The sequence below is a fragment of the Tiliqua scincoides genome, chromosome 1, assembly GCF_035046505.1.
Source record: "Tiliqua scincoides isolate rTilSci1 chromosome 1, rTilSci1.hap2, whole genome shotgun sequence".
Classification (NCBI taxonomy): Eukaryota; Metazoa; Chordata; class Lepidosauria; order Squamata; family Scincidae; genus Tiliqua; species Tiliqua scincoides.
Genome location: NC_089821.1, coordinates 166,146,431 through 166,166,980, shown reverse-complemented (window position 1 = coordinate 166,166,980; position 20,550 = coordinate 166,146,431). Strand labels below are relative to the sequence as shown.

At 41.4% G+C, this 20,550-nt stretch overlaps 1 protein-coding gene across 2 annotated transcripts in view; it reads right to left on the bottom strand.

Annotated features, from left to right (window-relative positions):
• The window catches only part of SH3YL1 (SH3 and SYLF domain containing 1), a 51,032-nt gene that overhangs the window by 6,271 nt on the left and 24,211 nt on the right, over positions 1-20,550 (bottom strand). The window contains exon 10 of one of the 2 annotated variants that reach the window (XM_066640314.1): positions 11,968-12,666. The exons of the other annotated variant lie outside the window; for it this stretch is intronic. Within the exon in view, the coding sequence (XP_066496411.1) occupies positions 12,473-12,666 (194 nt within the window). The 3' untranslated portion in view covers positions 11,968-12,472. Of the gene's footprint in view, positions 1-11,967; positions 12,667-20,550 lie in introns of those variants that run through there. 2 annotated transcript variants of the gene reach the window in all.

The following is a 20,550-nucleotide window of genomic DNA, read 5'->3' as shown; positions in this document are numbered from 1 at the left end:
AGTTAAGAAGTTAGAGGCCAAGTTCCTGCCTGGATTGGATCCATGGAGCTGATCTACAAGGTTCAGAAAACACAAGCTTGCAGTGTAAATACAGAGCGACATTTTAACTTCAACAGCACAAGCTGTTATGCTGTAAATTACAATGGTTGGAAAAAAAAATCACTTTAAACATAAGAAAGACTGAGCTTTAAAAATGAGGAAAAATACAAAAGAGATTCTTATTTCAGACTCCGCTTTAATCACATGCTCTTCTGCTTGTAAATCTGCCTTAAACTATTGAAGAGGATCCAAGAGGACCTCTTGCATCCTAAATATATAAAAGTCATGATGACTTCATGTGCATCAGCATTGCTATAGGACAGGGGTGTCCAAACTTTTTGGCAGGAGGGCCACATCATCTCTCTGACACTGTGTTGGGGGCTAGGAAAAAAAGAATTAATTTACATTTAAAATTTACATAAATTTACATAAATGAATATGTTGGAGCTGGAACTTATATGAATGAATGAAGGTCTCATGATAGCTGAAGCCCATAAAAGACTTCCTGCAAAGCAAGGCCAGCCTTTCCTTTGCTGCCGCTGCTGCTTCATAGACACAAAACTGCAAGCAGTGGATGGAGCCCTTGGCCCACAGCTTGCACCAGAGGTCAAACAGATGCGCTTTGAGTAGTTGCATCAGGCCAGTGCGGGCTCCAGCAAATCTCTGGAGGGTCAGAAGCTCATTGGAGACTGGGGACTTCCACGGGCCAAATTGGGGGTCCTGAGAGCTGCAAATGGCCCCTGGGCCGGGGTTTGGGCAGCCCTGCTATAGGAGAACATAAGTATGCAAGTTTGTACCATTCATACTAAGCTGGACCGTCTAGCTCAATATTGTCAACACTAACTGGTGGTGACTTTCAGACTTTCAGAAGAGTGCCTTTCTTTTGGCACTCTACCTGGAGATGGTAGGTACTGAACCTGGAATCTTCTGCAGACAATGCAGGTGCTTTACTACTGAGCTACAGGCTTGCAACGATGCCCCTGTTTGGGAAACAGCACAAGGCAGATAGGAAGAGTTTGATAAATTCTAAAATGTAGCCACAAATGGGTTTAACAGTGAAATACCTGTCAACATGATGAAGCAATGGCATGCTCAACCATGCTGTAAGCTCTAGGTCCTATGGTGAACGCCTCATATACCTTAAGCACACACAGTTATTTCCTAGTGCTGGAATCTGAACTAAAGAACTTAGCACAAGGTCTAATAACTGTAGTTCCTTCATGCACCAGGACCAATAATTTTAGCCTTATCTGCCCTCTCATCTCATAAAGAGGCTATGTAATTGCATATGAAATCCTCTAGAGTCAATGAGTTCATTCTTGAGCAGGACATGAAACATAATAGATGAGTCTCTTAGGTCTATCTTCCCAAACTAGCCATTATTCCCACCCATGTTAGAAACTCACTAAAAAAAACCCCAGCTATTGCAGTTTCACTACCGGAAAGTACTCCAGATGATTATAAGAACGAACAAGAATCTTGTAGCACCTTGTAGATGCAAAAAAGGTGAGACAAAAATGTGCTGGGAGGTCAGCAGATACCAGTGTCATGCAGTGAGGTCCAGGCCCGGGGAGGCGCAGCCACATGAATACACACTCACACTCTCTCCCCCCAAAAAATAATTTTTTAGAAACTCACCTCTTCTTCCCCCATTCAGAGCTAGAGAGAGCGCAGTGATTTGTCCTGAGGCAGCTCAATAGCTGCCTCCCTGGTGTTTTAGAAAGCAAGTCTTTTTGCGCAGGCTCTCTGCTGTTTTCATGTCTTTCTTTGAACTGAATTGACACATACTGATGAACTCACTGTCTGTGCTGGAAAAGAAAGGAGCAGCATGGAAAGGCAAGGTTTTTGTTTTATTTAACTTGTTGGGTCAGGTGAGGCTCTGCCTCCCTTGACTGCATGACTGTGGCAGACACAACTAGTTCTTCGGAAATTATAAACTTCAATCCAGGCTCAGTGGCAGCTAGAGGTTTCAGGTCGACATGTGCATCCTGAACCTCATCAAAACACATTTTCATCCCATACAGTTGCACTGTATGAACATTGCAATGAAGGCGTGCATTGAAATGCACTTCTGTAACTGTACTAACTGCAAGCTCAGAAGCTTGTTTCCACAAGCAGAATTTGAAGAATGTCACATGATTTGATAGATCTTATTAACAATGAAGGAAAACCCCAGTTCTTCATGGAAGAGGGTAAACACGTCCTTTGGATAGTTCTTCAGATGTGTTGCAGCTCATATCACCTGCTTTCAAAACGTATACTTACAGTTTCTTTAGCTCAGCACTCCTCAAAGCAGCAGATGATTTAGAAAAATGCAGACATCTGTTTTATTCATAGAAAGAACATGGAGTCCACTTATCCTGGGAAAAGTTGCTTCCCCATGCGCTATGCACCACAGTTAAAGAGCCTGATAGCAGGTGTCTCGTGGAACCATTAAAATGTTACATCGTTGAACGCCAGCAGAATCAGAATTGAAATTCATTTAATTCAAAGGTCTTGCCACTTTCCTGAGAAGAGTCTCCTCTACAACATGAAAAGCATACATGTTTCAGTGTCAAAGTGCAATGGGCCTCATTATCAGTGTAAAGAACATTGAGCGTATGCGTTACCAAGTTCAGCATATTATAGCGGATCACACTTCCTGACAGCTTGAGATTCAGAATACACACACCAAGAAAAATGAGAGACAAAGGGGCAGCATGCAGGTAAACTCTCATGTTTGGAGCTATTTTAAGATCATGTGAAATGCCAGCCCTTTCCAGTTTATGAGACCATCACCAACCTATCTAAATGCTCATTATATTCTCATAATTCTATAGTGCCAAGTGCCTCCCAAGAATGTTAAAACACATCTAACAGCACTTCACTTTGGTTTTATAGACTCAATGGGGGCGCATTGTTTAGGAGTCTCTGATTCAGGAATGGAATAGGCTGATTTGCTCTGTAGAAGTTAGTGCAGAGAAATCAAATTGTTGAAATAATTGCTCCAATTGCTTCTGTTCGGATGAGTATGGAAATCTGGCACAGTTCCTTACGAACATGCCCCCCCCCCATGGAAAGGTCCTTCAGTTATAAGTAAGTAGCTTGATAGAACACTTATTTTAAGAGGGAGAAGGGGAAAGGGAGAAAGCATGCATGGGGTATTCATTTCATCATCTAAATTGCAGACTGAATATAAGGTGGTTCACTGACAAACCCAGATGGATAGATCAAGTCCATCTGTCCCTGGTAACATTTATTTATTGGCCTGGATTAAAATGAAAGCTCAGGAGAATTTCCAGCCTTGCTCAGTGACCTCAATACCCTGTAAGTGCACTATTTTAGTAAGATGTTTATTTTGTTTAGCACAGGGCACCTAAGTGCCCCGCAATGGGTGTCCCTATAAATAAATGCAACATATAAATGCTTGAGCTTTTGTAGAATTTAGTATTGTTGCACCGGAGTTCCCCATTGCTCATTTCCCATCTTAGATTCCCAGAGATTTTGCTTGAAAAAACATTTTCCGTTCCCACGTTCTTGCATCTTTTTAATAACATACATTTAATTATGAAAATAAAAAGGGGCCATGAGGTTGCTTTGAATCTGAGGGGTGTTTGGGACAGCAGGGGCTTGCAGTTTTCCTCCAGCTTGTGGGAGAGTACAGTAGTTGTTCTGTAATATTCTGGGCAGGCAAAGTCTGCAGGCATGAGACAAGATATTTCTGAGATACTAATTTCATACAGTACTCCTGTCCCTTTGCATCTTCTAAATTGGGCATCATGTTTAGATATGAGAGGTTGTAGATGTAAAGCTGATGTTGTAAGGGGTCAAAAAGCTCTTAACTCTTTGTGACATCTGTGCAGGATCAGAGATTTCAGAACTTGGTATGATCAGATAAACCAGGCCCTATGACAATGTCATGCAATTCCCAACAAAACAGAGCATTCTTTAGGTTTTGCAGTTAGTAACAGAAGTTCATGAAGAGATATTCCATGCAGGTGACAGTTTCAAAGGCGGGCACTTTGCAGCTGTTGGTTCTCAAGGCCAAGTCTTTCTATGTCACATGAAACAAGAGTGATATGCATTAGTGAGGACAAATAAGGGTGAAAAGCTAACCTTGTGAATGCAGCATGCATCAGTATGGGGCCAGCAGAGACTTCTATGCAAATGTTATCCCTTAGCAACAATCACTTTTGCTTGCCATGGGGACTTGCAAGCAGCCTCCAGGTAGTTCTGTTACTTTAGTTCAGTCTGTAGCATTTTCATGTAAAGGTTTATCAGAGGCTATAACACTTTCCATTCACAGCCATTTGACCACACGTTTGACCAAACGTGTCCACAGCCATTTGACCAAACGTACAAGTTTTCTTTACATGTGTACATGCATGTACACCTGTCAACTGAAGACAACAATCCAGGAATGCAATGAAGGAGGCTGTAGCCCACAAAAGCTTTTGCTACAATATATGTTCTCATCTGTAAGATATCAGAAGACTCTGTTGCAACACATGGTGACCTCTCTGGAAATTTTTGCCTTCAAGGAAAAATCATCACCATAGTCACCATCATCACCATAGTCTCAAATAAGCCATGCATAGCCTACTCCTGCTCATTAAGGTAAGCAAACTGTGTTTGCAACCATTACCATTTGCAGGAAAGTTAACCTGAGAAGGAACACATTTTCTCTAAAAAGAGATGTTTTCCATCCAGCCTTTGAAAGGGCAATGATGTGTCACAAGATATGTATAAAACTTGATAGTAATTTAATTAAAATGCTGGATTTTTTGGGACAGCTGCAGCAGGGAATGAGAAATTCAATCACTCTCACCCTGCAACAAGAAAATGGAAAACTACAGTTTCAAGTTTATAAGAAGCAGAAGTGTACTCTGCAATATTTGCCACTTTTCGTTAGCTTAATATCGATTTGTTTGATTAAGACTGCGATATTGGGAGTGGGAGAGAATATATTGTATACCTTGTACATGGCAGTTTTGTAATGTTCTTACCTTTTGCTATATAGTCAAGTCAAATATACTGTGAAAAGCTGTTTTGATAGAAAAAATTGACATTTTGAAACATTGTGTTCCAGGTGTTAATAAACAAGTGTTATTACTGGAACTCTTGTAATTGCCCTATAGTAGGCAGACGAGAGAAGTGTATCTGGCAGCTATCTCCACTTTGTTTCTTTGGTCCAGCTCTAGAGATGCCACAGCCACTTCCAAAATACTGGAATACAGCAATGGCCACCTCCATTTCCTTCCTTATTTCTGTTTAGGTGGTTGGAAGGCTAAGCATAGAGTTTCTTGGCACAGGACCTGTCCTTCAATCAGCATGAAAGCGACAGACATGAAAAATGAAAATAGTACCTTGCTCAACTCTTAATTGTATGTGCTCAGTATGCAATAAAACATTTGTGGCTAGGGTGGTGGCAGCAGCACAGGTAAGCAACAACCTTTTGATTTACTGAGAGCAACAAAAATCTTTCAGCCAACCCTGTCTGCACACAGAGAGAGGAGATATTGAATAACCCTTCTGGCTGTAGGCTCTTGCATTGTACCAAAATCCAAGCAGGGACTCCAGCTTTCAAGAATGGCATGGAGGGGACATGAAGTAGTGGGGGGTCCTGAAAAACACACAAGAACCCTGCTGGATTGGGCCAAAAGTCCATCTAGCAGTCCTGTTTCCCACAGTGGCCAATCAGCTGCTGCTGAGAATTCTGCAAGCAGCGCATGAAGAGAAACTGCACGTGGCTCTTATGATTCTCATATTCCTGATGAAATTAAGCGCACTCTCTCTCTCTACATACCCACAGACGTCACCAATCAGGGGCCTTCATAGTCTTTTGCTACCTGCCTAGCTTTTGGCATTCCTGATAGATGTCAAAGTTTCCCCTCACGTATGTTATCCTGCTGCAGTATCACATTTTGACTAAAAGAATGTTGCTGTGTAGGAAGCAACTTTCATCCTCCCTTCTAATGATGGAATCTTTTTCTTGAGAAGAAACAGCCTTGAGCTCTCTGCAGAAGAATGAGATTTTTCAGCATTGTGACAAAAATCCTGTTTGACAACCCTGTTTATGTTGCAGGAAGTAATGACTGCTGACAATTTCAAGGACCACCCGCTGGATTATTTACTTTCAAAGTCAGCTCTGTTTAGATAGTGTTTCAGTTTTTGCATCTGGCACTGCCTCCACATGCTACTTGAATGCTATATTTCAGTCAGCGCAATGCACCGCAAGTGTAATCAATAATACGTACACGTCATGTTGTCAGGCAAGAGCTATTAACATCATGGCTCTTGAAGTTCATGTTAAACATGGTGTTCACTTGGATGCTGAGAGCCCAGTAATGGAACCTTTAGCATAATGGAAAAAAAACATTGGTGGGATCATGTGCACATTGCTACTGTGGCAGTCAAGATTATTAAGAGTAGTTTACACTTGAATTCATTGTCAGGACCACCACCTGGCTCTTTTTTAAGGGGATCAGGTGTGCTCTTTTGGTCTTTGCAGGACAGACTGTATGTACATCATGAGCCTAACTACTTCACACACACAGCGATCAGTTTAAAACCAGTAGTATGGACTTCTAGAGCACAGATAGCTAAGGGCACAACCCTAACCCTGCGTTAGGCTGGCAAAAGTCCCTTGCGCCAGCCTGGGAGGGTCACAAATGTACCGTAAAGCATGTTTGCACCTCCTTGGGAGCAAGCCACGCCAGTGCATGGAGGTGTGCTGGAGCACAGAGGCTGCATCCAGCCTCAGTGGTGGCTTGTGCAAGACAGGTTGTGTTGGCTGAGCTTGGCCATGCAGGGGTCTGAGAAGGGCAGGGAGGAGGCGGAAGGGAGGCATTCCAGGGTGGGGGAAGGGTGGGCAGTGGGCTGTTGGGGGGGCAGGCGGGCGGAGAGCAGAAGGTGGGGCTGGGACTCTGTTGTTATGCTGGATCCCAACCCCGTTCCCTGAGCAGCATGGAACGGCTTACAGCTGCTCTGTTCTCCCAAAACATATGCCATCTCCGGAGGTAGCGCAAGTCTGAGGAGACCCATTGGGGCTGTGGTGGCTTACCCAGGGATAAGGGGAAAGTCTTTCCTTTTGCCTCCGGCTGAGCCACTTCTGGCCCCAATCTTGCACTGGATACAGCGCAGGCCTCCTGGCCTGCCTGTTTCAGCACAAGACAGGATTGCGCTGCATGTTTCCTACTACATACACAGAAGTATCCTTTTCTCCCTATGGCACCTTCTGTCTGTCAGAACTATGATAGTTTATTCATGTTTTTCAAAGTATTTTTATGATAGGAAGTTCTTATCATCCAAAAGACATCAGGCATCACAGTTACAAACCTTATTTTAAAGGGTAAAGAAAGGGCAATATCAATTACCAGAAGCCACAGATATTGCTGTCCTAATGGAAATGAAAATCTGAAAGGCAGGCCCTGCCTCAGGGAACGACATTGTTAGGCAGTTTCAGAGGGGATCTCAGAGGCTGGGACTGTCTTTCAAATTTTCGTTTCCATTAGGACAGCAATATATGTATCCGTGGCTTAAAGACCACCTCTGTGCCATTAGCCTTTGTGTTAAGAAAGTTGCTCTGGAGCCACTCAGGGGGCCTGCCAGCATGAGGGGAGGAGAAGGGCCCCCTATATCTGGAGCTGGCTCTGTAGAAAGCAAAAGTATAGGAACTAGAGAAATAAATTACCTCAGGAATACAAAATGCTGGACATTAATCATTAGTTTATGGAACTAAAATGTGCTTGCTAAGCACTCAGAATAGAAGTTTAAAAACCTAGTCAAACTGAAAAGGAGTCCATTACATGGCATTCTCAATGGGAAGGATCTTGTTTACTACAATGCATGAAAATCCCATTCATTGATTTATATTAGGTTTTAAAACACACAAGTCTAATGAATAGAAAAACTCCAAAGTCCTCTAAGGTCAGTGGATCCATGGCATTCTGTTTATAAAACCTGGCAAAATCTTCTCGTTGTAATATGTGGAAATTTGCTGATCCGCATTTGAAAATAATTAAGACATATAAACAAAATAAATGACCCAAAACACTCAAGACATTTTTCAGGGCTGTTCTACTGAATGTTTGTCAGATGAATGACCAGCTACCAACTGAAGTCAGAATAGACAGTTTGAGTTTGTGACCGAGTGTGGTCTTTGTTTTAAAATCAAGTATGAAAGAAATGTAGGCCCTTGAAGCACAGAAGATGCACCCAGGGAAACAACAGACTGAATGATATGCAATATTGCCAATTTGAAGCAGCTGTGGGGCTGTGAAAAAAGTTATCAAGAATAATGGGCTGTGATCTATATTTCATGGTCAACTAATATTAAAGTATATCTAGGTTGGTTTTTAAAATAGAGGTTGAAATGCAAAAGTAGAAGCACTTCTCCTGAAATACTAGGACTTTTTAAAATATGGCTATAGACAAGGAACTTGAGGATCAAACTTGCAGATCAAAACTGTCAGCTCCAGGTGTTTCCCAGGATGATGTCACATGCTGTAATGCTCATTCATTGAGCATTACAAAAAATAATTTAATAATTTGCAAAAATCCAGACAAAAAAAGAGGATAAAGGAGCCATTTCCGAAGTTAGGACATCAGCACTGAATTTTTCAATACGACAAACTTGTTAGTTACTCTTCTAGTCTTTGCAATTGCAAATAAGACACGCTTCTCGCCTAAATACATTAAAGTACACTAAGCCCCCAACTTATGTCCTGATTCTGTCCCAGGAGGTTTGTCCAGAAGTCAGAAAAGATGCAAAACAGAACAGTGCTATTGCGCCTGCCTGAAAGAACTATAACAGATTGCATCTGTGCAAAAGCACCAACTTAGAGATCTATATCATGGGGTGAATGCAAGACAAAAACCAAGCGAACACAAACCTAGATATGCAGTCACACAAAACATGCTCAAGAGCAGACACCCCTTTGGCAACTCCCTTCTTCTCATGAAATAGCTATCACTGGCAACCAAGGACACATAACATTTATGCAGTCTCAACTGATTACTTGGCATTATTAGCCTATTGTTGTATTTAAAGTATAATAGTAAATTATGCATGTATTCTGTAAGCATAGCATGTACCTTGTTGCAACTGGAAGTATCCTCTTCCTCAAATTGAAGACTTTACATGCAAAAGAGTTTCTACAGTCCAAAATGTTACATCCCATGCACTGCAAATATTTTTCTTTCATTTTGCTTTGTGCCTGCTTCTCTTCATTTAGGTCCTTAAAGTTTTTAACATATTTTAATAAAGTTATCTTCCATCACAGCAGGAATGGACATGTCACACTTCCACCATATAACATATGGAGAAACTCCCTCATCTGACACTGATCTCTACGATGAAGAGACAGAGCTTCCTTCTAAGCTCTGTCCTACTGCCACCTCTGAGGCAAAGAGCAAGTGTCAGCTAAGCATCTTCAGATCAATCTAGGAGTGGAGCAAATAATAATGCCTGGCTGGGTTAGGAGACTAGGGCCATTCATGTCACACAGTTTGTTCTTGCTTTCAAGCAGTTAAAATTCTTTCCGGAGAGGCCTTGCTGGAGTTGCTCTCCCCTTCCTGAGCTAGAATCAACTCTGGCAAGCTCAGTGGTGGTAGTGGAACAAAGAAGAAGCCTGTCCCAAAGTATCTGGCCTCAGGCCATTTGGGGAGTGGCACAGATAATGCCCTTCCTGGTTAAGATGTTAGTGCCACTCCTGCCACAGAGTTCATCCCACAGACAGCTGGCTTGCTACATGCTAGAATGCTTGGCTTGTTATGAGATAGCCTCTATGGAGAACTCGTGCAAGGAAAGCGCCCTACAGGTAGACCACAGCTGCGATACAAGGACATCTGCAAGAGGGATCTGAAGGCCTTAGGAGTGGACCTCAACAGGTGGGAAACCCTGGCCTCTGAGCGGCCCGCTTGGAGGCAGGCTGTGCAGCATGGCCTTTCCCAGTTTGAAGAGACACTTGGCCAACAGACTGAGGCAAAGAGGCAAAGAAGGAAGGCCCATAGCCAGGGAGACAGACCAGGGACAGACTGCACTTGCTCTCAGTGTGGAAGGGATTGTCACTCCCGAATTGGCCTTTTCAGCCACACTAGATGCTGTTCCAGAACCACCATTCAGAGCGTGATACCATAGTCTTTCGAGACTGAAGGTTGCCAACAACAAGTGGTATGAGATAGACAGAATATCCCAAGTTTGGGCTGTTAGATGTCCCAGTAGGGGACTTCCCTAGTCATCAGCAGGTCTTCGGGTCCTTGTATGCCACATTTCAGTTTGCTGGGTGACTTGGAAATAATTGACAATTCAGGGGACACTTGGGGTCCTCAATTCCACATGTTCAAATGACCCATTTCCAGCTTAAACTGGTAGTTTGGTTGTCTTGGAGTACAGGTGTACCAAATTTCAGAGTCCACTAACAAACTTCAGTACTACCATCTATCAGTATGAATCTCGAGCATGCATACAGGCAAGTACACAAGAATGTAAAAGTCTGGATATATACCAATACTGTTTCCTTAATGGCAAGACATTGCCTATTCTGTTTGGCTAGAATTTTTAAAAAAAGTATTCCTCAGGTAGTTTAATAAGATTTGTAAGGTCTAACTGTTCTCCAAGTGCATCACAGCTAATATGGAAACTTAGTTTGATTCTGTAGTGAATCACAAGACTGGTCAACCCACCAGAGGGGTAGTCATAACATCTGAAAAAATCCTTCCAGACCAAGAAGTTCAATCATTGTTGCCATATGTTAAAGGAAACCCAGAAACAAATGAATCATAAAATAAACGATAATTGATGCCGATTCTGAGCATGTACATTAAATGAATTAACATCCTCTGCTGGGAATTGCCTAGTAAAAATGAAATATGATTAACAGTCATATCAGATTGACAAACCGATAAGGAATTCACAGATACAGAAAACAAAAATCCCACTGCATAGCAGGAAAAAGGATAACTTTGAGTGGTATGAGAACTTGACATTTAATTTTTTTCAAATACCAAGGGCAATCAGTTCTGTTTATAGAAAAAGGTCACAAGTTTAATGATTATATATTTTGCATGTAGCATAGCAAAGGCTATACTTTTCCTCAATAATTTTTTCATCAATTTACCAGTAAAGATCAGCATTAGTAAAGGAATTGCAAGGCACAGTAAGCCCACGTACTTTACACAAATGAAAACTCGTGCAGCCAATCTGAATTGCCAGAGCTCCTGGAGGAACAACCACTCTGGAATCTGTTGGGTTCCAAAGACCCAACAATAGGATGGTCACTTGGGGAGGGGAGGGGAGACCACCAACTTGCAGCTGGAGTCATTGAGTAATTTCCCCAGTACAAGTTCTGGCTAGCCAAAGCACAGCCTGAGCTGGGCTCAGTTTAAATATGATATTAAACATGTTACCAATGCAGTCAACCTCTCATTTAAAGCAGGTTTACCTTGGCAACATGTCCATCATTAACATACCATAACATCTATGGCCTGGGCAGGTGAACCATCAGTGTGTGAAGTCTGAACATTGAAGGGTCCAATTTAAGCGAGATGCCGGTTGGAACACTGCACAGTTAGGTTTTTCTTATGTAACGATGGGATCTTAGGTTCTGTAGAACTGCTGGCAGTTCTAGGAGAAAGGCAGTTGATTCTGACTTAAGATCAGAGCCTCAGGAGTTTCTAAGACAGGGAGATCTATGATTCAGGCCAGACAACACATAAAACAAGTCTGCCCACTTAGTGATCTTTACTTCCCATTACTCCCTGCGCAGATCAGATAAAAAAAAACCAAAAAGGAGATGGAATTGGTAAGCTTAAAATGTTCCACGCAATTTAAATATTTGAAAAAGATTACACAAGATTTGGTTGACTAGAAATAAAATTTTAGTTTATTTGGCATTATTTTATCACTACGTAAAATGTTTCATATAAACATAGTAAATTTAGTATTTTCTTGTGCAAACTTATTTTGATTATAAAATAATTTCACCCATTACTCCCCATTTAAATTATAGAAACACAAATATTCTGCTTTCATATACATTTGGTTTTTAGAAATCTGTAAAAATATACACCTTGAGCCAGTCAAGCATGGACACATACAACCTAGGGATCTGTGTATTTTTTTCAACTTGAGCACATGGGTGTGTAGGCAGGCAGCACAAGCAAGCTATGCAGAGAATGGGAGGTAAGTGCCTCTCCCAGATCCCTCTTTGACCTACTCATGGCTTACAGAGGAAGGGTTGGATAGGGATCTGAGAAGCACGTGGACCACCCATTCTCTTGCAGCATCCTCAACGTGCCTGTGAGACCAAAGTAGTAAAAAGTGTTCTGCTGAAATCTGTGGCACAATTATGTGTGGGTCTTGGACTCGCACTTGACTGGATCAGTACAAATTTACTCTACTTTGCATACAGAAAAAGCGTTTAGAAAAAAGGATAAGGCCAGTTATTGTTCTTTAATTCATGGTAACATAATTGGCAGGAAAAATGCCAGTCCTGCCTTGTAAATTTCCTTCCCACCAATCAAACTGTGAATCCGTTTTCGTTGTGACCTTGATTTTGTCTCCCACTTTGAATGTCAAGTCCCCAGGCTGTTGTCCTTCAAACGGGTATACTGCTGTCACTATTGTAGGATTGGTCCCAGAATATCCTAAAAAGAAATAAGTTCAAGATATTTGTGACATCAGTCCCATTCAAAAGAGAATACTGAAGGTGGTCTACATAAGAACCAAACAATCATGTAAACAAAAAATGATAAAAGGAACACACATATTCAAGAAAAATAGCAAATAACTCTGGAGCAATTATCTGAAGGTTTGGTGGAAACCTTCAATTAACTGAAGCCTTCAAAAGACTTTATGAAGAGAGAGAGAAAGCAAGTAAATGGGGGCCATCCTAATTTCCTATGGCAGGGAGTTCCATAGTCTCAGAATGGACCCTCATGCGGGTCCACCAACTGCATCTCCAGAGATTGAAGTGAGCAGAAGTACCTCCCCAGCAGTCCACCTTAAAATGGATGAGCAAATTTATGGCTTGCAAGAAAGCAGAAGTTAGCAGAGTAGGTTACTCATCTAAGCCCTCAAAGTTACTTTTTGCTGGCAACACTCTGTTCAAGAAACCACCATGAAAGCAAAAGAAAAAAAAATGCAATGAGCAAAATGTAGAATTGTGCATCTTCCAGACTAACACAGAGTTAGCAAACCTGTGGATAAGCTTGTGTAGCAGGTGCCTAAAAATGCAAGAAGTTAACATTTGAAAGCATCACAACAGAGTTTCCAAGTCTTAAAAAGAGAACTCAGAATAAGAAAATGTTTGAAACTGTACAGGGTTTTTTTTTGTTTTTTGTTTTATAAATGCAGGCAGTGCAGTGTAATTCAAGACCATACAATCTTTTTCATTATTTAACATTCACAATATGTGTACATAAAGTCATTACATTAACTACTCAGCTCACACAAGATGGTGCTGCAGTGCTACATTCAACAAATATCTATGGGATTGAGCTCTGTTGATCCCTTAATATGGAAACAGACCAAGGCATTACAGTGATCATAATCATGAGGCTTGTGCTAAATGGAGGAAGGCATTTAGCATCTTTTTAACCTGGGAAAAGGATGGGTGAAAGAATCACATGGCCAAGTCCTCATTCAGGGAGAGCTAACCTTTTAAATGTAGCTCCTGTAGATTAGTTTTAGAGAATGAATGCCAACAGGTGTAGCTTGCCAGGTCAGAATTGCTAAGGTTTGTGAAACCTGACATGCCAAAAATAGTTTTAAATTGCCTGTTAGTTGCCTGGGACATTTTTTTTCCTGGAAAAGCAGGTGACAAAAGTTTTTTTTTTTTTTAAAAGACTCCCCTCTGCACAAACCATTAAGAGGTAAAAGAAACATACAGTAGAATCTCCAAAGTTCTCTATAATGACCACCTCCTTAAGTTGACCCAATTTTCACAGTATGGACAGACACTGCATATACACTATGGGAGACCAACCTCTCTATATTGACCACCTCAGTAAGTTATATCTTGACCACTTCGACCATTGCACAGAGTATTAATTTACCCTCCATAAGTTGCCCACTGAACGTGATACTGTGGGCCTGTGTTTTGTCTGGTTTGTCCCATCTTGGAAAAGCAAGAAGCCATGCGACAATCCCTCCCCTACACCTGCTAGTGCATGTGCGAATGGGTTTTTATAGGTGGACACACTGCACATAGCCAACAGACCTGCGCCGGCTGCCAATTGTACCTGGACATGTACGAAGTTGTGAGGGACATGAGGTTGCTTGTGCATAGTGAAGCCACTGTCCTTTCACTTTGGTTCCCATCACCAGTGCATTACTTTACACTTATATTGAAACACAACTGCTATTTTGCTGCCTATTCTCCCAGTTTGGAAAGATCCTTCTGGAGCACTTCACAATCCCTTCTGGTCTTCACCACTCAGAAAGGTTTAATGTCATCCACAAACGTGTCCACCACCCTGCTTATCCCCATTTCCAGGTCATTTATGAAGATGTTGAAAAGCACCAGTCCCAGGACAGATCTTTGAGGCACTCCACTTTCCACTTCTCTCCACCTTTTTTGTCAATTGCCCATTGACACCCACTCTCTGTTTCCTGGTCCTGAACCAATTCCCAATTCATGAGAGGACCTGTCCTCTTATTTCCTGACTGTGGAGTTTTCTCAACAGCTTTTAGTGAGGGACCGTATCAAACACCTTCTGGCATTTAGTGAATCCAAATGGAATTCACTAAATGGAAGCCAGGCAGCCTAAGTTTTGTTTTTGTTTTTAAGCTGTTGGGGCTATGTAACATGCTACATGCTATGGGCTGGCAAGGGATAGCATTGGTCTGCCTGTCTGCTATGAAACCAAGTATTTTTTTTTAAGCTTATGAATTTTCAGGGTTTTTTTTTAAAACACTGATTGTGGGCTGTTTGTCTCTTGATATAGATATAGATGATATAATAGTAAGCATCACAAGAGGATCAATTCTCATTGATATTTGCAATTAAACTTTAAAAATCCAATCTAAATAATAACTTGGCCTTGCATTTGTTGTCCTGGGAGCTAAACATGATAATATTTAAATACCATTTTTTCCCCATATGTTGACCACCTCCCTATGTTGACCAATTTCCTCCAGTTCCTTGGGTGGTCAGCTTAAAGAGGTTCTACTGTACTAATCAGTCCAAGGCACGTTTACTCAGGAGCAAATCCCAGTGCGAAACGGGAATTACTACCAGGGAAATATGCATAGTTCTGTAGTCATGATTTTAGCCTTTTAGCTGCCCTTGTAAATGTGTACCATTTCAAGAATGGATGACCCTATTCTTATACACTTAAAAGTACCACTAAAATATATTTCTGTATAACTGTCTTAGAACAACCATTCTCATCCTGAAATCTAGAGGCCCAAAATGACATTGATGCTTACAAGCTTGTGCTTTAGCACAAGAATAAGTTAGCCATTAAAAGAAATGCAAGCTCCCTCTGCAGCCAAGCTCTAAAAAGACAAGAGCTAGAAAAAGAAGAGCCTTCAAGAGCTAGACAAGAAGCCAATCTCAATCTACTCTCAGAGCCATTTCCCACATTACAGCCGCTCTATGAGGAGTACCAGAAACCACTTGCAAAAGTCCAAGGAAGTTGGTCTGGGAGAGTTTTTTTACTACCCTGCCCTCTCTCAGCCATTTGTGACTCACCAGCTGCACCCTTATAAGCCCACAGCTAGAAAGCTTTTCTGCCTGCTTTGCCTGGAGAAAATGCTTTTTTGTTGCATAAGAGTTGCATTTTTTTCTGGTTTTTTGGCCATAACTTTTAATAGAATTGAGATATTTCACTCTGGTTTACAGCAGATATAATTTACAGCAGAATGCAATGAAACAATTGCATTCTGCTGTAAATTACACATCGAGTGGCATATGATTATATTACTCCTAACAACTGCGATTTTGGTGATTAGTGATGTCACCCCCCCAGGATAGCACCCGGGGTGGACCGCGCCCTCACTAGCTATGCTACTACTCAACTGACATTCCAACAGCTGCTGGGCCTCATTCTCAGGGCTCTCTAGTTGTTGCTGAAATAAAAATTTTTTATCCTGCACTTCCCTCTCTCATCAGGGAGACACTCAAAATGGCTTCCAATCTAATAATACAACAGCAGCAACCTAAAGCAGCAAACACATCCATGAAGAAAGCAGCATCCCAGCAATTTAAACCACAGCACCACAACACAAAGGCTAAGCAAAATTAAAAGTCTTTAGGTGGTATCAAAATGACAGCAAAAATGGCGCCAATCTCACATTCTGAGTTGGGAAGTTCAGTAACTTGAATGCCACCACAGAGAAGGCCTGTTTTCATGTCACTGTCAGACATTCTTCTTCCAGCAGTGGAATGTGCAGAAGAGTCCTCTCAGATGACCTCAGGGATGGGCAGAGGAGGTGCTTCAGATATTTTGATTCCAAAGCCCAACTAGAAACTAGACTGGAATGGTCAAGATCAAGGCTCTCCAAACCCCAGCCCATGGGCCAGATCTAAGGTTTGGAAGCTTCCCCTCCCCGGTGAGTGGCACTTACTGTTTTGCATCCCTGTGCCCAAATCAGCTTGAAAGAAATGCAGCTTTGTGGCAGAATGGTAAGCGCCTGTCAGGACAGGGAGGGATTTTTCTGGGTATAGTGCTTTCTAGTTTGGAGACCTCAGGTCAAGATAATCAGAAACTCCAGGAGTTGAGTCACTACCACCTATTTAAGCACCTTGTCCAAAAATAGAAGGTTTGAAATGGGCTGTAATTATCCAAACACAGTGGGATCCAGTCAGCTTTTTCATTAGGAGAGCTTCCCTTTAAGGCAGAATGGCACCACAATCTCCAGTGTTTGGTCAGATTCGTTAAGAGAATCATGAATGAGCACCTCAGCTTATTTACATAGCAGCAAGCTATTCAAGCTTCGAAAACACAATGCTCCATCTAAGCTCTCTGAAGACTCATTTTTTTCCCTTCTTCCATATCACCAGAATGGCCACCAGAATCACCAGAATGGCCACTTTCACAGATTCCTCTTAAAACTGACCAAATTTGTAGAAAAATTGCACAAGGCTCATGGAAAAATGTTACACAGAAAGCATACCATCCCACAGGTCAAGTCCTACTAATGCACTGCAGTGGAAAAAAAGACCTCTGCAAGAGTTAAATACCATGAAAAGTACTCTGATCCTTATTTATTGCTCAGCAGGTTTATAAGGCAATGTGACTATATTTTATGTTCAGTTTTGCACTATAGGCTATCTCAGTTAAAATAATCAGATGCCCTCCTATGCACATTAACTTCTGGCAGGTTTGGGCACCTTTCTCCCGAGCAACATTACACTAACCTGGCAAACAACACCCCAAGGTCAAAAAGGAAAGCTTAACGAGCACACCACAGAACTGACTCTGCAAGCCAGCTGCTGGGTAAGCCCATTTCTATTCAGAAGTGACCTACATGTTGACAAATCCCATAACATTTTCTCTTTTTCACTTTCGTGGAACAGATGCCGGAAGAGATTTAAATGGCCAACATGAACTACCCTATGCCTCCATGGTTATTATTTCAATTCATATACCAAAATGTCATTTTTATTTCTGCGGACTGTACTGGAAGAGACTCGTAGCTTCTGCCACAACTGATCTAGTCATCTCTCCAATCACATTTCCCTTTGTAAGAGGATGGCTGCAGAATAATGCTCAGATCATCTCTCATAGGATAAAGATTCTCTCTTTAGATGTACTAGGCTATTTTTTCTGCAATGGTCTTTAACAGGACAATACAGAATAAAATCTCCCTGATTTTGAATCTACTTTTGCACTGTTAACATTAAGCAAAGCAACCTTCTCCCTGGTTATAAATCCTAAACCATGTTTCCAGTTTCTCATTAGGAAAAAAACCCCAATAAACTAAGGAGAAAGGAATCTGTGTATGCTATTTGGTTTATTTTTTTTCTTTGAGGAACACAAAGCATAGTGCTTCCCACAACAGGAAGGGACTCACTCATGAAAAGAGACACCATTTCCCCTTATAGTAAGACAGTGATCTGCTTTTCATTGGTATAATATTCACAGATAAGCAACTAAAGGTAACTGTGGTACATCCTTTGCACAAGGATTCTTTTTGGACACGCAAGTCAACCCAAAACATCAAATATTCCACAGAGAGGTTTCTATAGCTTTGAGTGTGTGTGGGGGGCGAGATGTGCATGGGCACCTGTATTACTTCTATAAGACTTTTGTCTTCTCTCAGTGGGCATGTTCAGACATTCACAATGCCAGGTTTAAGCACTGGAGATGAGATGAAGAAAAAAATACAAAAGTTTGGGCACTGGACAGTGGGAAGAGTTCTGCTCCCTTCATACACATGCTCCTTTCAATGCTAACATTACACACCCACCTACCCACTCCTTGGTTTATATGTAAATAGGGCAGGGCACAAACAAGTGTGGCTGCCACAATCACATCTAGCTTGGCTGATACATTTTTTTGCCAAGCTGAGTTTCAGGACTTCCCAATCCTTGCAAAAGGTTTTGGGTCCATCACACCTCTACAACCCTCTTCACAGTTACAACTTGGTCCACCATTTGCCATGCACACATTCATGACATTGTTTTAAGCATTTTAAGCCTTTGTTCCTTGCCTCACATGATATTGCTGGAAGAGGTAAGCTTAACATTTACTGATGGTTTTATTAATTGTTGCTGAAACTCACCACTGTGTGTACTGAAGATTTATTCCTCCAGGGGAAAAAAAATGCCTATTTGCCACCAATTAACATTGCTAATAAGGTGCAAGTTGAGCATCCACTAGCAGCTCAGTAAGTTTAACTAAATGACCTTGACCAACATGCACATTAAAACAAAGACCCTATTTTTTTAAAAACCTAGCAAGCACTGACCTCAATCTCTATATGTCATTTGTAATCAGCTGGCTCAGCAGTAACATGGATTCTCGAAAATTCCCCCCACACAACCTTCAAGTATGAACAGAATGTTACATAGTGCACTTTTGCTCACTTCACAATAGGACAAGCAACACCAACACACATGCGCACCCTCAGAACTTGCTTTCAATGGCTGCAAAAGTGCTAGAAACAGTGTTGCTCTAGAAAAGCAGTCACAAAAATAGTCTTGCAAATGATTTCCAGGAATTTTCTGCTTTATGATGAGCATTATGGCAATTTATAATAGCAACAACAGATGGAGGGAATCTGCTCAAGGGCTTTTTATTTTCACGGAAAATAAGCTACCAGCCAGACTCGGTAAAACGAGACCCTCAAAAATAGACTGTGTTGCCATAAATTTTTTTTTTAAAAGGGGGGTGGGAAGAAGAGGTTTCACTTGGTAACACTGGTTAATGTAGCATACGTCACCATGGTTTATACAATAGTTATGACACATTATCCCCCTTCTTAAGGATCTTCAGATACAAATATCCATTTGTCGTCCTGATCAGGCTTGCTGCTTTTACAGTTTATAATCTGCTATAGGCGGCTCTCTAGATATTGCTACAAACATATTGCAACCCAGCTGATGTACAGGAATTTTTACTACCATTGTGAATTATTCAATTGATCTGACACATATTACCCCCGCTTAAGAAGAAATTATATGACTGTCCTCTAAGTCTTCAACTAACAACCAGTCATTTCATCATGCATCCATCTGTCCACAATGCAGATTCAACATTATTTCCATTGCTGAATAAATAAATGTCGTCACCACCATACTGCAAGGAGGATCTGAATCCTGAGAATTATTTCTGAAGAGGCAAAACTTGATTGAGTACTAAAAAAATCTCCTGAGACACCCTCAGAAACCTTGCCAGTGTGAAGCTCAGGCCTGTGCTACATGAAGACAGGGATTCACTTTGAAAAATACTATGGAATGGAAACGGGATGGAACTTTGGCAGGTGAAAGAGGAAAACAGCACCAGAGGAAAGAGGAAGCTTCATTCTGTTTAATTTGCTTCCTCCTTCCCTGCAGCCCCTTCCAAGTCCATAGCTGTGATCTGCCTTGCGGAATCTACAGGTAGCAGTATGCTTATTTCAGCAAAACATGAAGTAACTTCCAGGTGCCATTTAGACTGGGAGAACTGCACAGGTGAAAAACTAAGAACACCAGCTGCCCTTGTACCAACCCAGTTTAAAGGACCCTCAGGTTCTTTTAAGAAAAAAAAATCCAAACAAACATTGGGATCTCAGAGCTCACCTAATTTGTGCTTTACAGTGCAGAATATTTAAATATATTCAGAAGGGAATCCTTTTTTAAAAAGTTTTAAAGCAAAAAGAAAGAATACTGCCTTTAAAGCAACCCTGGACCAAAACATAAAATGGTAAATACAAAGTTATTTGGAAGTGGTCAAGTGCACCTTGGTTTCAGGGTGGGTCAGGTACATGCATGGAATAGTGGGGTACTTTGGATTATGAATATCTCATGATTTCCCAAATTTTCTTTCTAATTACTTCCTGAATTCTCAACCCCAGCATTGACTTCCAAGAATAACAATATT